At 41.7% G+C, this 22,008-nt stretch overlaps 8 protein-coding genes across 8 annotated transcripts; 1 reads left to right on the top strand and 7 right to left on the bottom strand.

Moving 5' to 3' along the window:
* Window positions 1-2,153: 2,153 nt before the first annotated feature.
* Window positions 2,154-3,250, bottom strand: FOMMEDRAFT_149596 (uncharacterized protein). The gene is made up of 2 exons (XM_007271994.1): window positions 2,839-3,250; window positions 2,154-2,788 (listed from the first exon to the last, which is right to left on the bottom strand). The coding sequence occupies exons 1-2, from the start codon at window positions 3,189-3,191 to the stop codon at window positions 2,296-2,298; spliced, it is 846 nt and encodes a 281-aa protein (XP_007272056.1). The 5' UTR covers window positions 3,192-3,250; the 3' UTR covers window positions 2,154-2,295.
* A 1,026-nt stretch (window positions 3,251-4,276) lies between these two features.
* On the bottom strand, window positions 4,277-5,263 carry FOMMEDRAFT_130279 (uncharacterized protein). The gene is made up of 2 exons (XM_007271993.1): window positions 4,899-5,263; window positions 4,277-4,830 (listed from the first exon to the last, which is right to left on the bottom strand). The coding sequence occupies exons 1-2, from the start codon at window positions 5,252-5,254 to the stop codon at window positions 4,335-4,337; spliced, it is 852 nt and encodes a 283-aa protein (XP_007272055.1). The 5' UTR covers window positions 5,255-5,263; the 3' UTR covers window positions 4,277-4,334.
* Window positions 5,264-6,023: 760 nt separating this feature from the next.
* On the bottom strand, window positions 6,024-9,207 carry FOMMEDRAFT_115153 (trehalose-6-phosphate phosphatase; the record flags this gene model as incomplete). The annotated part of the gene is made up of 4 exons (XM_007271992.1): window positions 6,024-7,710; window positions 7,784-8,546; window positions 8,613-8,926; window positions 9,002-9,207. The coding sequence occupies 4 exons, from the start codon at window positions 9,205-9,207 to the stop codon at window positions 6,411-6,413; spliced, it is 2,583 nt and encodes an 860-aa protein (XP_007272054.1). The 3' UTR covers window positions 6,024-6,410.
* A 587-nt stretch (window positions 9,208-9,794) lies between these two features.
* FOMMEDRAFT_162643 (uncharacterized protein) lies at window positions 9,795-11,250 on the bottom strand (the record flags this gene model as incomplete). The annotated part of the gene is made up of 6 exons (XM_007271991.1): window positions 9,795-9,929; window positions 10,618-10,721; window positions 10,780-10,795; window positions 10,902-10,931; window positions 10,993-11,106; window positions 11,173-11,250. 6 exons carry the CDS (start codon window positions 11,248-11,250, stop codon window positions 9,795-9,797), a joined length of 477 nt encoding a protein of 158 aa, XP_007272053.1.
* Window positions 11,251-12,154: 904 nt separating this feature from the next.
* Window positions 12,155-12,395, bottom strand: FOMMEDRAFT_162642 (uncharacterized protein; the record flags this gene model as incomplete). Its single annotated transcript, XM_007271990.1, has 2 exons — window positions 12,155-12,297; window positions 12,368-12,395. 2 exons carry the CDS (start codon window positions 12,393-12,395, stop codon window positions 12,155-12,157), a joined length of 171 nt encoding a protein of 56 aa, XP_007272052.1.
* A 223-nt stretch (window positions 12,396-12,618) lies between these two features.
* On the top strand, window positions 12,619-13,642 carry FOMMEDRAFT_98389 (vacuole protein; the record flags this gene model as incomplete). The annotated part of the gene is made up of 3 exons (XM_007271989.1): window positions 12,619-13,263; window positions 13,340-13,445; window positions 13,512-13,642. 3 exons carry the CDS (start codon window positions 12,619-12,621, stop codon window positions 13,640-13,642), a joined length of 882 nt encoding a protein of 293 aa, XP_007272051.1.
* Window positions 13,643-14,283: 641 nt separating this feature from the next.
* FOMMEDRAFT_45556 (phosphatases II) lies at window positions 14,284-14,532 on the bottom strand (the record flags this gene model as incomplete). The annotated part of the gene is made up of 1 exon (XM_007271977.1): window positions 14,284-14,532. A coding segment is annotated over one exon (249 nt), but the record flags the coding sequence as incomplete, so codon positions are not given.
* A 1,066-nt stretch (window positions 14,533-15,598) lies between these two features.
* Window positions 15,599-15,940, bottom strand: FOMMEDRAFT_65220 (phosphatases II; the record flags this gene model as incomplete). The annotated part of the gene is made up of 1 exon (XM_007271979.1): window positions 15,599-15,940. A coding segment is annotated over one exon (342 nt), but the record flags the coding sequence as incomplete, so codon positions are not given.
* Between the last annotated feature and the right edge of the window lie 6,068 nt (window positions 15,941-22,008).

The raw sequence follows: 22,008 nt of genomic DNA, 5'->3' as shown, positions 1-22,008 counted from the left end.
ATTTAGTTATACACTGTGCTAAAGTGTACTAATTGTCAAATACAACTTGAGAAGCCTTGAGAAAAATTGTGAAGGTGAGGAGCAAATATTGTGAGCAAGACCTGAAGAAATACATACCTTTAGCATAATTTTACTCAAACTGTTTGAGACCTTATTCCAATTCTCTAGTGAGTAGACAAACTCAACAAGCTTGAGAGTGGTTCCCTTGTCCCATTTTACTTTTGTTGCCCCTAAAACAACAAGTTTGCCCTCATTTTTGACCTTCTCATCAACATTAGTGTCTAATATACTAGAAGTGTGTGTATTCCTTCCAGACCTAGAACCCTTTCCTGTCTTCTTTGTCTGTGCCTTAGGATTTACCTTTAGTGCTTCTTCTGCCTTAGGGGAAACAACTTGAGGAAGTACTTAAGCTTGCTAATGTATGGATTGTATTAGATATGAGTGTGCTAGAGCTATTACTATTGAATGAAGTGCTTGAGCTGTGTCTGGCCAGTCAGGCTCAGGTGTCTGTGAATGCAAGATTGGGCTTAGGGTGACAGGCCCATAAAACCCAGCCAAAAACTGAGTCTGGGTGAAAGATGGTTGTGTATATGTATGTGTATAAGATGAGTTAAATAGGATTACAGGAGTTTGAGACTGAGAAGAGGCCCTAAATGGGTCTTGAGACTGCTCAGGATTCATAGGGAATTGTCTGAATGAAAAAATGACTGTTTTTCACTGTATTCTTTACAATGTCTTACTCTTGTTCCTGGTGCTCCTCTCACTTTTTACTGTTTATGGTAGGCTTACAAATTTTTATTATTTAACATTAATTTAACTACATTTAATGATCAACAAGCTATGCACAAGTCAATCACATCAATTCTTTACAGTTGTGAGGGTGCTCAGCATCACTTCTTTCAGGGGTTTCTGCAAGCTGAGCTTCCTCACAACTCACAATGTGCAACAGAATTGAGATGGGCTGCTATGTAGCAAAAGTGTTCGTCTTTCCTGATTAGGCAAATGCATTAGTAAGTGATTTTCGTTAACTTATTAAGCAGTTTGAGACACAAGATGAAGGTTGACGTGTCTCAAACTGCCTAATAAGTTAACGAAAATCACTTACTAATGCATCTTCCCAATCAGGAAAGACAAACACTTTTGCCACATAGCTGTAGTTTTCCAGAAACACTGTAATGAATTGAAAACGTATTACATAATTTTCCAGTCCAGAAGAATACAGTAAGGTTGGGAAAGTATAAACTCGACCAACTGTGATGCAAGATGACTAACCTAATTTGGACACAAATGACAGCAACATTATTCACTCTTCCACACAACCAATATTTAAATTCTAAAAACATAGAAAGATTCAGATTGATCTGGGCTACAAATGTATGTTTTTAAAAATAAAAAAATATTAAATTTTGGGTGACTTATTTCACCAAGGAAAAATTTATTTTTTTCTACCTCAGAATGCTATAAAAAGCATTTTGGTGAAGTTTTGAATTTTTTTCTCTCAATTTTTGCCGCTTCAGTTAAAATAATATTATATAATTACATCTATATATAGTGCATTACTAATATTACTAATATAATTTGGTAAGCAATTTCGGCTATCTTGGCACTTTCTCACACTATAAATATTCAAGATATAGTCAACCTTTTTTAAAGTACTAAAAACATACATTATGAATCTAACTACATGCACAAGACAAATAAATGAGTCAAACGTTAGACTACAGACTCTCAACATTCCAAAAAGTAATAAATTTCTTGGATATAAAAAAAAGTCAAAGTCTTCACGTTGATTTTTGCCGCTAGGGTCCTTCCAAAAGGGGAAAGTGGCTGTGCCGAGACTACTGTGACAGGTTGGTCGAGTTTATGTTTTCCCAACCTTATGTTATTTGCGCCTCACTTTGCTCGACCTTGGCATTCACCAAAGTCAGATATCAAAAACATAAATACGACAGTACATCAAATCTCAGGATGAAAATTAATTCGATGCATCCGGGGAATTCTTCTACTTAGTTGAAGATAGCATCCTTTGTTAATTGTTGTTCACAATGTCCATGGTTTTCGTCACAGTATCAAATGAAAATTGTTATCCATTACAAAACCAAGAACGGTGATTTCACCTTCCTCAGAACTAAATCTGGGGTTGTGCAATACTACGGAAATAGACACAATGTTAGATAAACTGCACTCAGAAAGTTTACATACACAGTTCATCCGATGTGAAGGATTCAAGGAACTGATATCAAGGAGAGCTATAATAAATCCATACAGAAGCCATGATCCGCTCTTCCCGATCATTCACTCCTCGTCAAACACCAACGTCCTAACTTCAATCGACTGCCTCTTCGGCGCGTCTGCAGGGTCAGACGTATCCACAAAAGCGGTATGAGGAGTCAATCTCGCCTTATCCTCGTCCGAATCGAAGCATTTAATCAACGTCACCTCCTCCGGCGTCTGTCCACTCAGATAATACCACTGCAACTCTGGGTTGTATTTGACAGAGAACGTCTCGCCGACGCGGTCGGGGTAGATGAGTTTGGTAGGGACGAGGTCATGATCGACGTTAACGGTGCGATAGTCAGCTACAGCAAGCGGGTAGTGCGCAACCGGAGCGCCGATTGGACGCCAGACGTTAATGATGCGGACTCTGCCCTTCGCGAGGCGTTCGGCATCGGCCCCGAGATGATGATACACGCGTGCGATGGAGGCCTTGAAGGTTTGGTCGACGTGTACACGTGTTGCTGGTCCGCGAACAATCTTTTGTGTACCCTCTAATTTATCGTAATCGCGACTGCAAAAATGCATTAGTCATTTCAAATATTACTTCAAGAAATAACGTACCGGATTGTATGATCGAAAATGAAAACCCTTTTTGCACCCGTTTCCTTCTTTAGCAGCTCCTCCACTTCCTTATAATATACATTCTTAATTCTCTCCTCGTCCCGGAACTCCGTTTCGCTACTCTTGTGCTTTGCAAACTGGAAGCCCGTCTTATCAAGGCCGACGGAGTCCTCCTTTCCACGCACGTCGTGGATGGTAGCTGGGTGTGGCTCCTGACCGACGTTACTCCTCGGCTTGCCCTCAGGAGGGTCAACATACAATGAGTAATTGTACGGTGCCTCGTTGTCGGTTGGTGTGAAGTAGTTCAGCGTCGTGGAGACGTCATGCGGTCTCTGAACAGCAGCAGTAGCCATCTCTTCGATTTAAAAAGAGCAGAGAGCTAATTTGATTGAAGACAACGGGCTGAGAGAACAGTACTAGTGTTGCTGGTGGTGGGATATTAGCACCCGACTTCCATGGCTTATATACCAGAACCACAGCTCTATTCAAAGGTCGGTCATAAGACCCTTTACGAGCGGAAACTCGGGTAGAAGGTTGTCTGAGTAAGGCAGCACAAGTATAGGTAGTGATGATTATAAAGTTCAGTACTTGCGTCAATTCACGCCATCCTGCTTCTCTTTAGACACATTCAGTGACTTCGTTTCCAAAGGTATCCTTTCGATTTTGACTCATTAGTAAATCGAGTACGGGCCTCTATTACGTGCCTTTCGCTTTCAGTTTTTGAAGAGACAAGCAGACAACGCAGATGAGACGCTAGAGCCTGAAGGTTGCTGGAATCACTGCAATGAGTAAAAATGTAATCAACACATGACGGGTTGACGACTTGATGTCAATAGAATAATCAAACGTGCTGAATAAGCAGCGAGTAATAAATACTACGTAAATTATTTATTTATTTATAATTCATCTTACTTGAATAGTTATTTTTATTTTTATTTTCATCATTGATTCGCTTCGGCACTATGGATGATAGGATGAACAAGAAAGGACAGTACTTGAACGGATACCTGCACGAGACGAATTAGAAAGAGAAGGATTTCTCAAGCTTCACGACTCCACGATTATTTAATCTCAGCCGTCGTATATTTCTAGATGAAAGCAGAAATTAACATGAGTCCAATGACAGGATGTTGTTAAGGAGCGAGTAGAAGTCATATATGACAAGGATTATGACTATAATATCATCTAAGTGTATACACTTTTTTAATTTTAATATTCTTGAACGTGTATGTAGTCTTATCTGAGCAGCATTTTGCCTTTGTAACATACTCGCGCAAATGAATATTAGGTCTGCTTAAACTACACTCAGCAAGTTTAAAGGCATTCGTAGCAGGAGAATTACGGTTCATAATAAAAGCGAAAATCCATAATCTACAAAAAAAGGACATGTTACAGCCACTGTGAATTGTTACTCTTTATCAAAGACCAAACGTCAACCAGCATCGAGAGAGCCCGCAGATCCGTACGGGAACTATAATCCAACCACTCCGAACCATTCACTCCTGATCGAACACCAACGTTCTAACCTCAATCGACTGCCTCTGCGGTGCATCCGCAGGGTCCGACGTATCCAGAAAAGCAGTATGCGGAGTCAACCTCGCCTTATCCTCATCCGAATCAAAACACTTAATCAACGTAACCTCCTCCGGCGTCTGTCCACTCAAATAATACCACTGCAACTCTGGGCTGTACTTGACAGAGAAAGTCTCACCCACGCGGTCGGGGTAAATGAGTTTGGTAGGTATGAGGTCGTGATCGACGTTGACGGTGCGGAAATCGGCTACAGCGAGTGGGTGGTGGGCTACGGGTGCGCCGATGGGTCGCCAGACGTTGATGATTCGGACGCGGCCTTTGACAAGACGTTCGGCGTCAGCGCCGAGGTGATGGTACACCCGTGCGATGGAAGCTTTGAATGTCTGGTCGACGTGTGCGCGCGTTACAGGTCCACGAAGGTCTCTTTCGCCAGTCTCTACCGAGTTGCCGTAGTTGCGCCTATGAACGGAATAAACATAAGCATCGCTATTTACCAGGTCGAACCGTTTAAAGAGCAAAGAACATACCGAATAGTATGATCAAAAATGAAAACCCTCTTCGCACCCGCCTCCTTCTTCAACAACTCTTCCACCTCCTTATAATACACATTCTTAATCCTCTCCTCATCCAGGAACTCCTTCTCACTACTCTTATGCTTCACGAACTGGAAACCCGTCTTATCAAGCCCGACAGTCTCTTCTTTTCCTCGCACGTCATGAATGACAGCAGGGTGCGACTCGGACCCTATGTTAGATCGTTTCTTGCCATCTGGGATTTCCTCAACCGACGGTGAGTAGAAGTACGGTGCGTCGTCGTCTGTTGGTGCGAAGTAGTTAAGCGTCGTTGGGACGTCGTGGGGTTTCTGGACAGCAGCAGTGGCCATTTTCTTAGATTTCTAGCGGCTGAGAGAGTTACTGATAGTGAATGTTACGAGCGAAACAGCTAGTGTTGCGATGGGGTGACTGTTCTCAAGCCCAACTCCCATGACTTATATACCAGAGCCAGATTGAATTCAAAGGTCTGTCGTAAGATGCTTTACAAGCAGGAAAACAGTCAGAAGAACTTGTCTGTCTGAGTAAGCCAGATACATGAGAAAGCAACACCAGTAGTAGTGACTGATCCTGTAAAGTTGCGTCAATTGACGCCATCGTACTCCTCTATAGACTCATTCATCAACTTGGCTCGGCGATAAGGACATTAACAAGAGATATCCAAGTCGCTAGCATCACTTTCTGTTTTTCGTATCTTCACGAAGTCAAGCAGACAATATGAGTCAACTCTAGCAGAAACCAGTTCTGAGTTCGAGACAAAGAGTTATGTTTGAAAATCGATGAGTAAGACATGGAGAAAAGAATTAAGCAATCGACGTACAAACAAATGACGTCAACAGAATGAATAATCATGCTGAGTAAGCAGAAATAAAGCCTGCTGGCGTCAGACTCGGAGAATAATTCAGCAAAAAATAATTTGTCTTTGGATAAAGAAAGGCCAATTGATACGCAGTCATGAAACATCTGTCAGGACTTACATTGCTCACTCTCAATGGGGATTGAATAATGCATTATTAAATATTCACACCGAACATCCAGTCTCCTCCATTCTCTTTGGAATTTTACATACTGCACCAATCTGAATCACTCACAACATTTTAACCACTTCTATTACTCCGATTTCGACTACTGCACGAATACTACGGAAGAGAAGATATACAAACGCAGTATGATGATACACAGCTTTTTACAAACTACTACTGCTACTTCGTGTTTTTCGTCGCTGGTTCCTTTTTGCACTACAAAAGTCCAATTTTGCTGATACAGTCAATGATCATGGAAATGGATGTTGTCGTTCGTCCATAATCCCAAGCATGAAGCACGCAACCTCTAAACGAGAAATATGACGGAGGAAAAGAGAAGAAGAGACCACCAGCACATCAAAAGCAAGGCCAAAAAAGCGAGATTAAGAAGAAAGAAAGAGAGCCACAGAGAGAGAGAGAGAGAGATCAGAAGGAATTAAATCACTAGAGCTTCTCCCCGCCAATCTCACTGCGAAACGAGACCCAACAAATGCTCAACAACCTCATGCGGACTCGTAACATGCCAACTCGCCAACGTCTTCTTACTACTCGACCCCACAGCAATCGAGAACACTCCCTCCGGTTTCAACGCAATCTCTTTCGGCGGTGTTTCCGTCCCCTCCTCCCCATTCCCATTCCCGTTCCCATTCCCGTTTTTCAGCTCCACACCAACAGGCGCGTCCATCACGCTCGATCCGTTCAACGCAGACGTAAACGGTGCAAGCGCCCTAAACATATCTTCGTCCGTCTTATCGTCCCCTGCACAAAACACGAACTCCGCTTCGGGATGTTCGTAGAGTATCCGTTTGACGATCTCGCCTTTGTTGACTGCCAGAGGACGGACTTCGAGGTTCTTCTTCCCTACGAGTACTTCAATGGGTCTTTTACGCGCCAAGTTGTTCTCTAGTAGGTCTTGGCATTGTCTGCATTGGAATAACCCCCATTCCGGGTCGGATGACCGATAATGCCACGTAATTGAGCTTTTCTTGATTTCGATGTGGCTTCCTGTCGTGCGTTCCGTATAATACCGGAAGATCTCCTCGACCTCGGACATCCAGCTCATGTCCAACTTCTCCGTCAAGTTGAGCCATTCCGATTGTCCAGGTTCCCTCAGGAAGGACCCATGTTCAGCTGACATACCCAATTTCTTCAGATGTCCCAAATGCGTCTCGAGGAATTCGCCATCCCTCCCCGAAATGATGTACACCACATTCTTAGGATCCGCACTCAACTTCTCCAGCGCCTCGAGCGTCTCACCAGACGGTACAGCCATACTCGGGGTCTTGACAATAGGCGTTAACGTCCCATCATAATCGAACAAGAACAACCGGCGGTTCGCCTTAGCGTACGCCTCGTTCAGCCGTTCCCGCGAAAGGAAGGGCGTGCTGTGCGCCGTGTGCTCTGTACCGATCTGCTGGAGTAGGTGACGAACGAGCAATGCAGCCCATGTATGGCTCGTGTGTGTCGTGACGGATTTGTACAGCTTGGAGTGTCGTGAAATCTTGTCGTCGTCGGACATGAGTAGTCCGCGATGGATGGCTGCTGCCACTCCTCCTAGATCCCACGGGTTCACTTGGAGTGCTTCTTCCATCGTGCTTGAGATCCCCATGAATTCTGATAGAACGAGAGGGCTTTTCTTGGTTAGCTGTTGTGCTATTACGAATTCCATTGAGGTCGTGTTCATCCCGTCACGGAGAGGGGTGATGACGGCGAGGTCCGCGCATGACAGGAGCGCATAGAACTCGTCTCGCTTGATTGTCTGATGGCTTTAATAACAGAAAAAAAAAAGTTATGTTAGCATTTAGCATTTAGCAAAATAAAAACTCGAGCAGCGCTTACTAGTGGTGAACCGGCACAAAGTCAAGCGCTCCGAACTCGCCATTAATGTGAGCAACGAGCTCAGACACTTGACGTTCCAGCTTCGGTGAGTCCGTCAAAGCAGGCGATGTGACCTGAATCAGGACCACATTGCCCACCCACTCCGGATAATCCTGCAACAGCCGTTCGAACGCACGAAGCTTCTGCACGACACCCTTTACGACATCGAGCTTGTCACGGGCAACGATGATCTTCTTGCCTTCATACAGCGAACGAAGAGCATCGAGTTTAGGCTGGACCCCCGGTCTAACGACATCTTTAGCAATGCGCTCCGCATCAACACCGACAGGGCAGTGAGCCACAGTCGTGACATGTCCCTGGTTATCAATCCCTTTCGAGGCGCTCTCATACCCACACACCCGGATGCACGACGACGTGAAATGGCGCGAATACGAATAAGTCTGGAAACACACGAGGTTCGCACCCAGCATGCCGTCAAGGATTTCCTTCCGACGTGGCAAACACCGGAAGATTTCAGAGCTCGGGAACGGCGTATGTACGAAGAGACCGGTAATTGCGTCCGGAATGAGTTGTCGAAGCAGATGCGGGACAAGTAATAAGTGGTAGTCATGAACCCAGACGAGGTCACCGGGCTTGTATACTTCTGCTACACGTCGAGCATACACGTAGTTCGCCTCTTCGTATTCCGTCCAGTGTTCATCTGCGCTTGCTACCTCAGTAGCGACGTCCTGCCACAACAGATAATGGAACAGCGGCCAGAGGGCTGTACACACATAACAATTCTTTAGACTTCTGTTTCACATTCGTATAGCAACAGAAGATCACATACTCGTCTTGCAATACCCATCATAATGACCGTGTGCAATATTATCCTCCAACCAGACCGGGATGTATCTCGTCGGACCGTCCTCAGACTTGTGCCTTTCAATGGCCTCGGTGAGTGCCGCACGGTCCGCGTCTGATACAGCAGAAGTCGGAATCTTAACCTTCTCGCCCGTCGAGGCTGACCCACGCTCAAGGTCACCTATCCACCCAATTATGACCTGGTCATGCGCATTGCTAAGTGACTGAATGCCACTGAACATTGCAGAGTGACCCCAGCGGGGACCGATAATCCAACGCGGCAACACGTCCGATTCAGAACTAGCTGGCTCCTCTGCAGCTGGTTTCACTGCTGCCGCCGCAACGGCTGGTGCCTCCTCCTCTGCTGGTGAGAACGCTACATCGGAAGGCTTGACGGGTGGCGTGAGTGGTGGAGAGAGGACACCGTTCTTGTTGGGTGCGAGACTTGCGGTGAGGGGAAGGTAGTGGGTGACATGGATAATCCTGCCGGTGAGCGAGATGCCCTTTGTTGCATATTCCTGTTTGAGAGCTTCGACCTGCTTGTTGACGTCTTCGAGGCTCAAAGCGAGGTCAGCGCGCATCCGAGAGCTTGGGGGCTCGGAAAAAGAGTCCATGGCGGAGTGGGTTGGCAGGCTGCTGTTAATAGGTAATAAAACGATATGGTAACAGTGTAGTCGTGGAAGATAGGATAGGGTAGACGTATGCTGTGGGCGTAGAGTAAATAAGGGGTGAAATGTAGAGAGGTGATAGATTAGGAGAAAGCTTTATAGTTCTGTAGATGATGATAAGTAGAAAGAGAAAGTGAAGGAGTAGGACTGTTTGTTCGAGTTGCCCAAATCGATGATGAAACTTCTCCGCATCCGGTCGTCTCTCTCCGCTTCCGCTGGCCCAAGCACTTCTTCAATTTACTCCCCTAAATAACACCCTGGCCGACGTTCTGCCGATGCAGATTTCTCCCTTTGCACCAACTAGACTAATATAACTAAAAATTCAAAAAGCCTATTGCAGCGATGATTCATAGGGTATAATATTTCTGTGGGGCTTGGGCGATGTCATGGTTGATACATGTCGTCACGGCATGTATCACTTTTGATAGACCAGCTACGAGAATGTACCAGATTGCGTGTCATTGTCAATTCAATTCAATACGTTCGGCCGAATCTAGAGTCTAGAGTCTAGCTTGGCTAATCCTAATCTCCTTCATCGCTCTCTTCCACTGTATTCCCAAGGTCCAAAGATCCTCCGTCTTCCCACCAGCCTTCCGCCCACGTTCGCTATCCTGACGTGGTCTCGTGCGCTTATCCTACCCCGCATGGGTTGTCGCTCGCACTTCGTTGGCCCAACAAACACTTAATCGCACTATCGTGCTCCAGCCGCAAGAAATTCGAGGCAGAACCTTGATAACAAAACACGACCAGGATAAACTCTGCTAATTACTTACTGCTAAAGTCAATTTGTACTCGAAAGTTGCACGGAAGCACCAGACTCGGTCCTAGATCCCGGAACCAGAAGATCAACTTCTGATATGATCCGATAGTTAGATAAATCAGGCTCCGCGGCCTAGTTTTCTTCGTACTGATAGTGATACTGAATACTCGGTGATGGTGAATGCATTCTAGACCTTGAGCCAGCTTGACTAGTACCGGTGTTAGTATTGGATATGTCTCAAGCTTATTTTACTGAATAGCTTTCTTGCTTGAGCGACATTGATTCAGACAGAGCGTTGGCAGACTCCAACGTGGACTTTGTCAATGTTGGGGTTCGGATGGTCCTCGTGATCAAAGGGAGGAGAACGGCCAGCAAAAAGACACAACTTACCCCGGAAACTGGCTGGTTGACAGACATGCATATGCAACCCGATCTCAGGTCCAGCCTAGTTCCATCCGCCTTCTCAGATGGCCCTATAGAGTGTGAAGTAAATGTCCTTCTGCATAAAGACGTCCCTTTCTACTCCTTCACTCCTGCAAACTTTGTTATAAGACAGAACTTACCCTTTCGAGCAGTGAAATGGAATTTTGCACCGACCCTCGTTCTTGTTGAATTTCAGAAAGCAGCTCATCAGCAAGGAGCTTTTCGAAAGTATCGACCTGCAACACTACATTCAATTAATATTTCCGTTAGCATGTTGGAGTGTCTATGACTGGGCCACAAACATCCTGCAACAGCAAGCTATAAAACAAATCTGAAGGATCACACATTGCCAGAGTTAAAAGGGACGAAGTGCTTCGATGACACTGCATCTAAGTAATTGAGATTAAGATAGCTGTTTGTATACTGGAGCGTCTATAACCGGGCCACAGACGTCCTACAACGGCAAACTACAAAACAAAATTGAGGGGACCCACATTATCGGAGTCAAGACGTACAAAGTGCCTCCACGAGTTAGGCCAGTAGACTGCCCTGCAGTGACCTTCGGAGGCTGAGCGGCAGTCTGTATAGATAACTAGTCTTCCAGGACCGTCTCTAGCCGTTTGGGATAACTGCAACATTTCACAGTCATGTCAATCGAAACCATACTGTCCAAACACGTAAGCTTCTTGCAATACCTTCGTCTTCATGCCCGCAGTCCCGAGGTAGGTCGAAAAGCACACACGACAATAATTTTCGGGCCACGTAAAGGCCATAAGGTCCCCTGTCTACGAAACTCCGTCCAATGCGCAAGTTTAGGAACTAGAACGGCGGGCAAGTGTGATCATTCCCCGAGCCCTCTAAGCTAATTCATGCACGATCATCGGAAATGACTGTAGGAAAGTCGGCGTTCGCAAAAGAGCACGAAGGGAAAGGGTAGTTGAGTTACTTGGACGTCTTCAGTCTCCGACGATAGAACTAAGATGCTGCCGTGTGGTTCGCATACAAAAGTCCGTCTAGGACGTAACTCGAGAAGATTGACACAGTGCAGTTTACAAACAGTGCAAGAGGAGACGATGGTGCGGTAATACGTCCTCGAGCCCGTAAGCATTGAGATGAGCGCTGGAACGTTGCCTTGACGAAACGCAGTCTGTTCTGACAAACCGACTTTTACACACAAAGTTCAAACTTGAAATATCAAATACCAGTTTCATTGAAGAACGGAGAAAAGTCCAAACAGGAAAACACCCAAAAAAGTTATATTCCTTCTCTAGCTAGCCATAGTCTTCCTGAATTGATATCGGTTCCAAACATTTGCAATTGCTGCGATTCGAACCAGAAAGATCGTGCACTTCGTCCAGAGGTGACCGGACGGAACAAAGCTTCCCGAGTGTGCATCAGAGCATTAAGGACACGTTTATCACCAGCCACTAAAAAGATCAGCGGTGGCCCGTGCTATGCAACTTGCAAGCCATCTGTCATTCTCCGAATGTTACAGCATCGGTAAAGGAATGAAGATCGCAGAATGGCAGTGGGTTTACCAAAAAGAGCATTTTGGTAGTCATCTGAAGTGCTGTGTAAGCTTAGAGTCTGATCATTCGTTCGACAGAGAAGCCATTCAACCCGAGATCACCGCCAGCCAGGAGCAGGGTACAGTTAGTTGACGGCTTAGTGCCGGTGTCATCCCCACAACGGAGTCGCGTTCGCCGTTCGTTCCTTGCTTGGAGCCTTGTTATTCCGGAAAATCTTTTCTTTTCCTTGCGCAATGGACAAGCACATAGATGGTGTCGATAGGTCTGATTGCAGCACAACGTTGAGGTGAACTTGAAGCGTTGATGATGGTTAGTAAAAGGTAGCAGATGGTTGGTTGGTGACACGTCGTGAGCAACGCACGTGATCGCCATCGAAAGCGGATGGCCATGGTTTCTCGTCCGCAGCGGCGCAGCGTCGCATAGAGAATATTCGCATAGACACCGTCGTTGAACGACTCTTCCTCATCAGCAACCTTCTCAAGGGGACAGGGCGGCACCGAAAACGCAAAGGAGACGTATAAACAGTTTAGAGGTATGTTTCTTCGTGTTTGCAGCGTCTTCGACTCAAAATGACGCGGTATTCCACACCTAGAACTACTAGCTCAGGTCGCAATGGAAAATGGTATCCAAGACGGAGCCAGCAACTTCAAAGTGCTCGTTCAAGGTTTCGCGATGATAATCGCTTCAGAAATTGGGGACAAGACATTCCTCATAGCAGCAATCCTCGCCATGCGACACCCTCGAGCTGTCGTCTTCTCCGGAGCTTTCGGCGCTCTCGCCGTCATGTCTGTGTTATCCGCCGCACTCGGCCACGTCCTTCCCACACTCATTCCAAAAAGCTGGACCCAGTTCGCAGCTTCGGTGTTATTCTTCGTGTTCGGTGCAAAGATGTTACAGGAAGGAAGAGAGATGCGTTCAGGGAGCGCAAAGATCGAAGAGGAGATGCGTGAAGCGGAAGAGGAGATTGAAGAAGATGACGCACTTGCAGACGGAACGGGAGTGATAACAGAAAACGGACATGCTATACCGCTTGAAGAACTAGAGCGTGGTGAAGTACCAACTGAAGATGCTATGCCAGCAACACCGAAGTCACCGTCAAGAGCACGAAAAAGCGAAAAGGAGACATGGCGTGAAGGCGCGCGTAATTTCTTCAGCTTGCTATTAGGACCTGTGTTTGTTCAAGCTTTCGCATTGACCTTCCTCGGCGAATGGGGAGACCGGAGTCAGATTGCTACTATTGCTTTAGGTGCAGCGCACGTAGGTTTTCCTCTTCCAAGTATCTCACATCATATGGACGATGTTTTAATCTTTTGCTTTCTTCCCTGTACCGTAGAACGTGTACGTCGTCTCCCTCGGTACCACAATAGGCCATGCATGTTGTACAGCTTTCGCTGTAATTGGCGGACGCTACATCTCCACAAAAATCTCCGTAAAACACGGTTCGTCCTCTCTACATTTGACTCCATTACTGTAAAACATATTAAAAGATTCAAATTCATATGCAGTGACGCTAGGCGGAGCGGTCCTATTCCTTCTCTTTGGATTCGTATATCTCTACGAAGCATTCAAGGAAAACTCAGCAGAACATGTCCTTGTACCGCATAGTCATGAGGACGCTTCGGATCTCTTGCACTAGAATCTTTTTTACTTATTTCTAGTAGTATAGTACTTTTAGGCTGTCGGCAGCCTTTTCTAATCGGACGGGGAATCTGGAGACCTGAAAGAACAAGCCCCAAGATGGGTACGATTAAGCGGATATCCGGAAAGAGCGTGGTGAGCAATGTTAACGCTAACGTTGTATCGTATGGTTGTAGAGCCGTATCTTTCACGAAGGCGCATTACTGGACTCAGGCCAACCCAAATCTAGAGACCAGCAAGCAAAGTATATGCTCATTATGTCTCACAACTCAACAGCAATGATGTAGATGAGAAATTACAATCAATGGAGAGATATCGTCAAATTTACGGGGTTCCAACGACATTACAGTTATACTGTATATTACAGAATAAATGAGCGCTTCAAAACCGATAGGTATCATTCAAACGAATGAGAAATCATTTACACTCCTCAGTTGAGAAATCAATTTTGATTTGGTCCCTCCCAGCCTCCTTGGGAGGCTCAAGCGATATACCTAGCTCTTTCTCCAATCTTTCTTTGTTGTTCCTCAAATAATATTTATTCTTTTTAATTGTGGCGAAGGGATGCACCATGTGGTCACCTGGAAGGTTGAAATGCTCTAGCTTGATCTTACTATTCTCCTCCTTGGCTCTCTCCATTAAATATCTTTTGAAGCCTGCATTGAGATTTATTTGAGGTCTTGCTGTGGCCACAAGGAAGAAAGCATTGAACATTTTAAGACCTTTGTTTCGATGCAAATAGTCAATTACCACCAGGGCTGACCGAGACAAGCCAAAAAGACAATGAACGAAAATCCTATTGTTTCCTTTAGTCCCTTCTCCAATGAATTGGCGCGTTTCTTCAAGGACTTTCTCGACATTTGCATGCTCGTCATCTTCGAGATCAATAGTCTTCACAATGATTTCGGGAGACAGGTTGTCATAGCATCTAATTTCCGTTCCAACAGTCAAGACATGTGTAATACCGTTTCGGAGGAGGAAGGGCTTGCAGAGAGCGCTTTTAGATCCTAGAAAGACCTTGTAGCCAATGTAATTGAAGCGGAAGGACTCTATTCCACTTTTATGATTGGGACATGGAGAAGTTTCTCTGTGATGGCGATGAGACTGCTCCGAGTCATTCGATCTTCTCGTGCTAGTAGTATTCTCTTGCTGTGGCTCGGACATTTTACAGGGCACTCAAGTCCTTTGCATCTACTGGTAAACTATGCATTGGTAGCAGATAATATATGGGGAAAACACTCAAAGCAAAGAAGTGCTAGTACTTTTCATATAGTTGATACAATGTTGAATCTGAGTACTAGTATTTAGCTTATAATAATAATATGGGAAATAACTGATGAAGTCCAAAATGAGCATAGTGTTTCACTTCTGAGAACAAGGTATACAGTCACATATTTACTGTTGTACAGGGCAAAAAAAAAGCCTTTGCAATAATACTAATAATAAAAAGTTGAAACTCTATTATGTCAAATGTAGATTACTGGGCTCGGCTCGTGGTCAGACAGCTCAAAGATATTGTTGTGTATAACCTTTCATTCACAATGAATGAAATACACTCATGCTGCAATGTAAAACAGTAGCCATCACAATGATAAATTATTACGATTGCCAGTTCATTTGCAAAGAGAAACAACATCATTTGACATGACACAAGAATCACTTGCATCCTATATGGGGAGCCTTAGATATTCATCTGTTCTGCATCTGACATCAAGTAGGAATGCTAATGATGCATCGTTTTACCCTCCTCAGTTGAGAAATCAACTTTGATGTCACCCCTCTTTGCATCTTTTGGAGATTCCAATGATATACCTAGCTCTTTCTCCAGCCTTGCTTTGTTGTCCTTCAGATAATTTTTATTCATTTCAATTATACCAGTGGGATGTACCCAGTAATCACCTGGGAGATTGAAGTGTTCTGATTTTATCTTGCTGTTCTCCTTCTTAGCTTGTTCAATTACATACCTTTTGAAACCTGCATTCAGATTAATCTGAGGTCTTCCTGTTGCCACAAAGTAGAAAGCATTGAACATTCCGATGCCCTTGTAGCGATGCAGATAGTCTATCACTACTACAACAGATCGAGACATTCCGAAAAGGCAATGAACCAGAATCTTGTTATTTCCTCTAGTGCCTTCTTCAACAAAACCACACAAATCGTCGAGGTAATCCTCAATCCTCACACTTTCAAGGTCAAGGAGGTCGACTCTCTTCACGGTGATTTCGGGAGAAAGGTCATCTTCAACTTTAAGACCTTTCCCAACCACCAAGACATGTGTGATACTGTTTTTGAGAAGAAATGCTTTGCAGTTAGCATGCCTCGATCCTAAGAAGATTCGGTAGCCAATGTAACTAATGTGCCAGGCTTCAATCTTCTTATCTTGGTGATTGGGGCAAAGACGGACTTCGTTACGGAAGTGATGATGTCCATCCGATTTTCTAGTACTGCCTTGCTGTGACATCTTTTGAGACGTTTAAGGTTGTTGCTTCTGGCAGTGATCAATACAACTGGCTAAAAATAATGCAAGCACAATAAAAGGGCAAAGAGTGCTACTAGTTTTCTGCAATTGATACACTAGTCGGTCTGTATCCTAAAAATCAGTCTATCATGCTCAAGAACGGCACTAATCCTTATATAGGATACATTGTTGCATCTGTGCTCTAACAATCAATTTGTGATCAATGACTAGTAGACAGTTGATGAATTGTAGCACGAGCAACTCTGTCTACTTACTGTGTTTCAGGTCATCAATAGAATGCAAATTAATCAAAGAGGTAGTCCTTGGAGACTTGTACAAAAGGAAGTAAATACTTTGTAGCAAAACACCTCTAGGCCTTGTTTAGATGCAGGAATAGTACTGGGAATAACAAGGAATAGTGGAATGGTCACGGAGTGTCACATAGAACCAGTCTAGACTGTATTTCTTAGCAAGATCAACTTTATCAGGTAAAATATATTTATAAGCCAGATCAATTTGAAGTTATTATCATCACAGCAAAATTAACTTATGGAGGTAGAAATCCTAATCAGTTTTCCATCAAACATGATTTGCTAATGTCATGTCCTTATTCTGGGATAAGCTATTCTGTGTTATTTTATATTATTCCCTGCATCCAAACAGAGCTTAAGATATAGGGAGTGTAAGTGGTAATGAGCACTATATGTATTGTATGGACTGGGCAATTTGTAGTGTTATTGGCTGAGGTCTTGGTGCTAAGGCTGAGAGAAGAGGAGGAAAGGTAGACTTTGCTCCCTTGTGTTGTAGACAAAAAATCTGGATGCTGACTGTAGAGGAATAAGAATTTGCTGGTGGTTGCATTGCTTCACTCACAGTAGCAGCAAACATGTCTCAGTCATTAATGTCTCAGATAATTGTCTCTAATAGTGTATATTTGCAAGACTATTGTGTATTTGAGACATGTGAAATATTTGTCTGAAATAAATGTTAACATAAATTATTATGATTGTTGGTTCATTTGCAAAGAGAAACAACATCATTTCACATGACCTAAGAATCGCCCACTTCTGACACATCAAGTAAGAACACCAATGATTCATCATTTACCCTCTTCAGTTGAGAAATCGACTTTGATATCATCCCTCTTTGCACCCTTTGGAGATTTTAACAATATACTTAGCTCTTTCTCCAGCCTTGCTTTGTTATCCTTCAGATACTTTTTGTTTATTTCAATCGTGGCAGAGGGATGTGCCCGGTAATCGCCTGGGAGATTGAAGTGTTCTGGTTTTATCTTGCTGTTCTCCTTCGTGGCTTGTTCAATTACATATCTTTTGAAACCTGCGTTCAGATTAATTTGAGGCCTTCCTGTTGCCACAAAATAGAAGGCATTAAAAATTTTGAGACCTTTGCAGCGATGCAGATAGTCTATCACTATAAGGGGAGATCGAGACACGCCGAAGTAACAATAAACAAAAATCCTATTGTTTCCTCTGGTCCCATCTTCGATGAAATGGTATGCTTCACTAAGAGCATTCTCAACGTTTTCATTTTCATTGTCATCAATATTGATTTTATTCACAGTGATTTCAGGGGACAGGTCATCTTCAACTTCAAGTTCTCCCCCAACAATCAAGACATGTGTAATACCATTCTTGAGGAGAAGTACTTTGCAGGTAGCATGCCTTGACCCCAGGAAGATCCTATAACCAATGTAATTAATGTGGCAGGATCGAATTTTTTCATTTTGGTGATTAGAACAAGCATTGATCTTTCTGGAGTGGCAATACTGCTGCTCATTTGTGAGCCTTCTGGTACTGTCTAGTTGTGACATCTTACAGAGCACTTAAGTACTTTGTGTTGACTAGTGGGTCATACACTGGCAGTAGACCAGTATAAGAGTACACAGTAAAGAGCAAAGAAGTACTATTTCCTTTGCTGCTTGATAGAATGTTACTGTGTTCTAGTATTTTGTCACATCCAAGTTGTTAGCAGCTTAGTATAGGAAACAATTGATGAACTACAGTATGAGAATGATGACTGATTTATAAGAATGTGTTTACAAAAGATTGATGGGCTTTGTTTTTCTTGGTTTGCAGGAATTGGAATAAAACTTTTGTAATATGATAATACTAATGATATTACTCTGTCAATAATTTTGTTGATGGTGAATTATTCAACTCAATTCAGGGTCAGTAGTGTAAAGATAATGTTGTATATTATTACCTTTGAGAATTGCTCATACTATTACTGTGAAGAGAGTAGGCATGCAAGAACAAGGGGTGTAGGTGACAATTGACTGCTCAGTGTCTCTTGTTGTTATATTACATGTATTCTAACTGAGACATTATAAAGTCATTGTCTTGTAATAAAGTCATCATCTTGTGATACTCCCCTTCAAACTCTTACTAGTCCAAGTAAACTGGTAAGATGTTTGACTTGTAGTACATATAGTGCTTTTGTTAATATATCTGCTCTTTGTTTGTTTGTCTGTATGTATTTCACATTTATATACTCTAATTCAATATAGTGTTTAATAAAATCTTTCTTATGATCTAAATGCTTTGTCTGTTCTAAGTATTTGAGTTTGTCTGATGTAACTGTTTGTATGACAGTGTCATTATTGTAATAAATATTAATTGGTGCTTCAGAGACTTACAGAATCTCTTCAGCTAAATGGGTAAGTGTGATTACTTCTTGTGTTCCTCTTGTAAGAGCTATTAATTCAGCTTTATACATTGAATTTGCCACTAGTGTTTGTCTTTTACTCAACCACAAAACTAATGAATCACTCAAGTAAAATGCATATCCTGATATTACACAATGTCCTTCTTACATTATACTGTCTGCATCTGTATATCTATTCAATATTAATTGATTTGCACTGCTGAGTTGGAGCCAGACATTGTTTGTGGTTTTTAAGTATATGTAACAGTGTTTAAGTGTCAGATAATACTCTATACTAGGTTCATTAAGGTATTTTGCTAACTGATTTGTTACAAATGCTATATCTGACTGTGTACAGTCTGTAATGTATCTAAGTGCACCAACCATGTTCATGTATAGTATTTCAGACATTTGTTTTCTATTAGTATCAGTTTGTAATACTGTTTTTAATTGTATACCCAGTTGTATAAGTGTTTGTACACTCTGTTCATTTGTGTAAGTTTGTAATGTTTGATTATACTATTAATATAATGTGTCTAACACATTCTGATGAATCTATGCTCTCTGTTGTATTGAATCTCTATACTAAGTAGCCAATATAATTTGCTACTGTCTGTATATTGTAAATGATATACATTAGATTGTTTTATCATTACAATAGTATTATTGTTCATTACTACAATAGTAATATTGTTGACATGTACAAATAATATGGCTACAGTTATTTCTTTCTTCTTTACAAAGAATACAGTGTTATCATGTTTGGATTTTGTTAATCCACACTTAAGTAGTATATTAGATAGTGTTTTATACTATCTTCTACCAGCTTGTTTTAATCTGTATAGCACTTTTTATAATTGTAATATTTGTCCATTCTGTAATCTATTTATTAAGTTACCTGGAGGAGGTTTAACATATATTTCTTTGTCTTCTGTTAATTGTCTGTATAGATATGCTGATTTAATATCTATCTGATGTATTTCATAATTATTAGATACTACTCATACTAATATTAATCACACTGTAGATAGTCTAGTAGTAGGAGCAAATAAATTGTCTGTATAATAATCAAGGCTATCAATCTGATAGTTTCCTTGAACTACTAATTGTGCTTTGTATTTTTCAATACTATTGTCAGCATATTGCTTTATTTTATAGACAAATTGTGTTCTGATAATGTTAATATTATTGTATGGATATGTGATTTCCCATATATTATGATTTTCTAATTGTTTTATTTTGTCTTTCATAGCTTTTATCTATGAATCACAATCCAGACATTGAATTGCTTCATAAAATGAAGTTGGATCCAATTGTATTTCACTTATTTTAGTATTAAATTCTGTTAAATGAATAGCAATATTATCTTTGTCCTTTTCACTAAGTACATACATACATTTTGTTACACATTTATTCTGTATACATTGCTCAAGCTCAACAGTACATTCTGTCAGTTTCTGTTTCCATTCCAATCAATGTAATTTAGGTTCTACTTTGTTTTCAGTTAATTTAACTTTATCTTCCATTATGTCTGTTAGTTCTACTACTTTTCCCTTTTTATTAGGATCAGTGTTGTTTGTATTGTCATTATCTGTTCTCATTATTCTGTCATCTGTTTCAGTATTTTTAATTATTAAACACTTGTTTGTATTGTTGTTTGTATCATCTATTTTCTCCCCTTCAATTTGAGGAGGTTTACCTTCAAGAAATTGAATATTTTGTTTGATAGTAATTTTATTATTGTGCCAAGTTTTATGGCCTTTACTTTTGTTGCCTAATCCTATCTAACAAGCAATTATACCTTACTGTTGTATTTTTGTAGGATTTTTGTTACAAATGATAATATATTGACTGAATTTGTGTATATTATCAATTGTTCTGTAGGTTCTGTAACATTTGTAATGTAGAGTGTTATAATTTACTGTAATACAGTACACAGTGTTCTATTATGAATATAGGTGATATGAATTGCTGCTTCAGCCCATAATGAGAATGGTAGTTTAGTAGATGTTAGATATGCTCTTACACCTCTAAATATAGTTTTATAGGTTTGTTCTGCTATTCTGTTCTGTTGTAGAGTATGATGTACTGTTAATCTTTATTTTGTTCCTTGTGAAGCCAAATATCATTAGAAATCTTCACTAAGGAATACAGTGTCATTATTACTCTGAGACTCATACGAAATATTATTCTACTGATCTTGTTGTCAAATTACAACATGATCTCCACACAAAGTTTTACTTGTTCCATTCGTCCAGGCAACCTTATCCCTACTGAATTCAATCATCTTGCATGCAGCAATTCAATAATTCTTCGTGAATGTTACCATATCCTTAAAGGAACTTCGTGCTAGCAAAATTCCACTCGCTGGAGAACTTAGATGCTGTCATCGTCTTGCTCTAAAAGGTGAAAAGTCGTACTGTGGGTCCCGACGAGACAGATCTTAAAAGTTTAGACTCAAATATGTTGCAGGAACAGAACATTGTTGTGTTAACGTTGCATATATTTAAAACAGTCACGAGTTTGAGAAGTTGTTGCAGTCCTATTTTTCAGATGCCTATGTTCCACAAACTTGCACTCACACAGTAATGAGGCCACAAAAACTTGAAAAAGAGTTGTTCAGCGCTGGACTTGGGTTTATGGAACTGCAAGCCGCACATGGACATATCGACGGTAGCACGACTTCTCGTCGCTTGAATGAACATACAGCATGTCAGTAGTGTACCAATGCTCTATCACCTGTGTACTGAATTAGTTGTCGATAGATTCTAAGCAGTAAAATAACGTGTGCGTCTATGTATGAATAACCAGCCTGCACAAGGAATGGTTTCAGAACAGCAATACAGCTTGGTAAAGACATCGGGAAAAAGTCTAAAAGGTTATATTACATTATAATGGTGTGAAAAAAGTAAAAAAAGTAATTTACATATTATCGGACCTCGATTTCTGATAAAGTAGTATAACTTTGTATAAGGTACTGTAAGGTTTATTAATGTAATAAAAGTACATAAGGGTAATACCCCTTTTAAACATATAAAATGCATAATATCGGACCTCCCTTTTTTGAAATGTATTGTAAGGATTACCAAGTTTTGAAAGGGTAATACATGTTTGTAATGTTTTACAGAGACTATACATAATTATTATTTCTTAATAATAATAATTTCCCCTTACATCCATTCATTATTAAAATAACAAAAATCAATTATATTAAAATATTTGTACGATACATCATTATCTAC

The sequence above is a fragment of the Fomitiporia mediterranea genome (genome assembly GCF_000271605.1).
Source record: "Fomitiporia mediterranea MF3/22 unplaced genomic scaffold FOMMEscaffold_20, whole genome shotgun sequence".
NCBI classification, from domain to species: Eukaryota; Fungi; Basidiomycota; class Agaricomycetes; order Hymenochaetales; family Hymenochaetaceae; genus Fomitiporia; species Fomitiporia mediterranea.
Note: the sequence above shows the minus strand (reverse complement) of the source record. Positions and strands in the feature narration are given on the sequence as shown.

Excerpts from the sequence above, each read along its gene's own strand:
- FOMMEDRAFT_149596 (XM_007271994.1), bottom strand. The coding sequence starts at position 3,191 with ATGGCTACTGCTGCTGTTCAGAGACCGCATGACGTCTCCACGACGCTG. Across the intron at positions 2,789-2,838 it reads ATTTTCGATCATACAATCCG|TCGCGATTACGATAAATTAG; the intron begins GTACGTTATTTC and ends GCATTTTTGCAG.
- FOMMEDRAFT_130279 (XM_007271993.1), bottom strand. The coding sequence starts at position 5,254 with ATGGCCACTGCTGCTGTCCAGAAACCCCACGACGTCCCAACGACGCTT. Across the intron at positions 4,831-4,898 it reads ATTTTTGATCATACTATTCG|GCGCAACTACGGCAACTCGG; the intron begins GTATGTTCTTTG and ends TTCCGTTCATAG.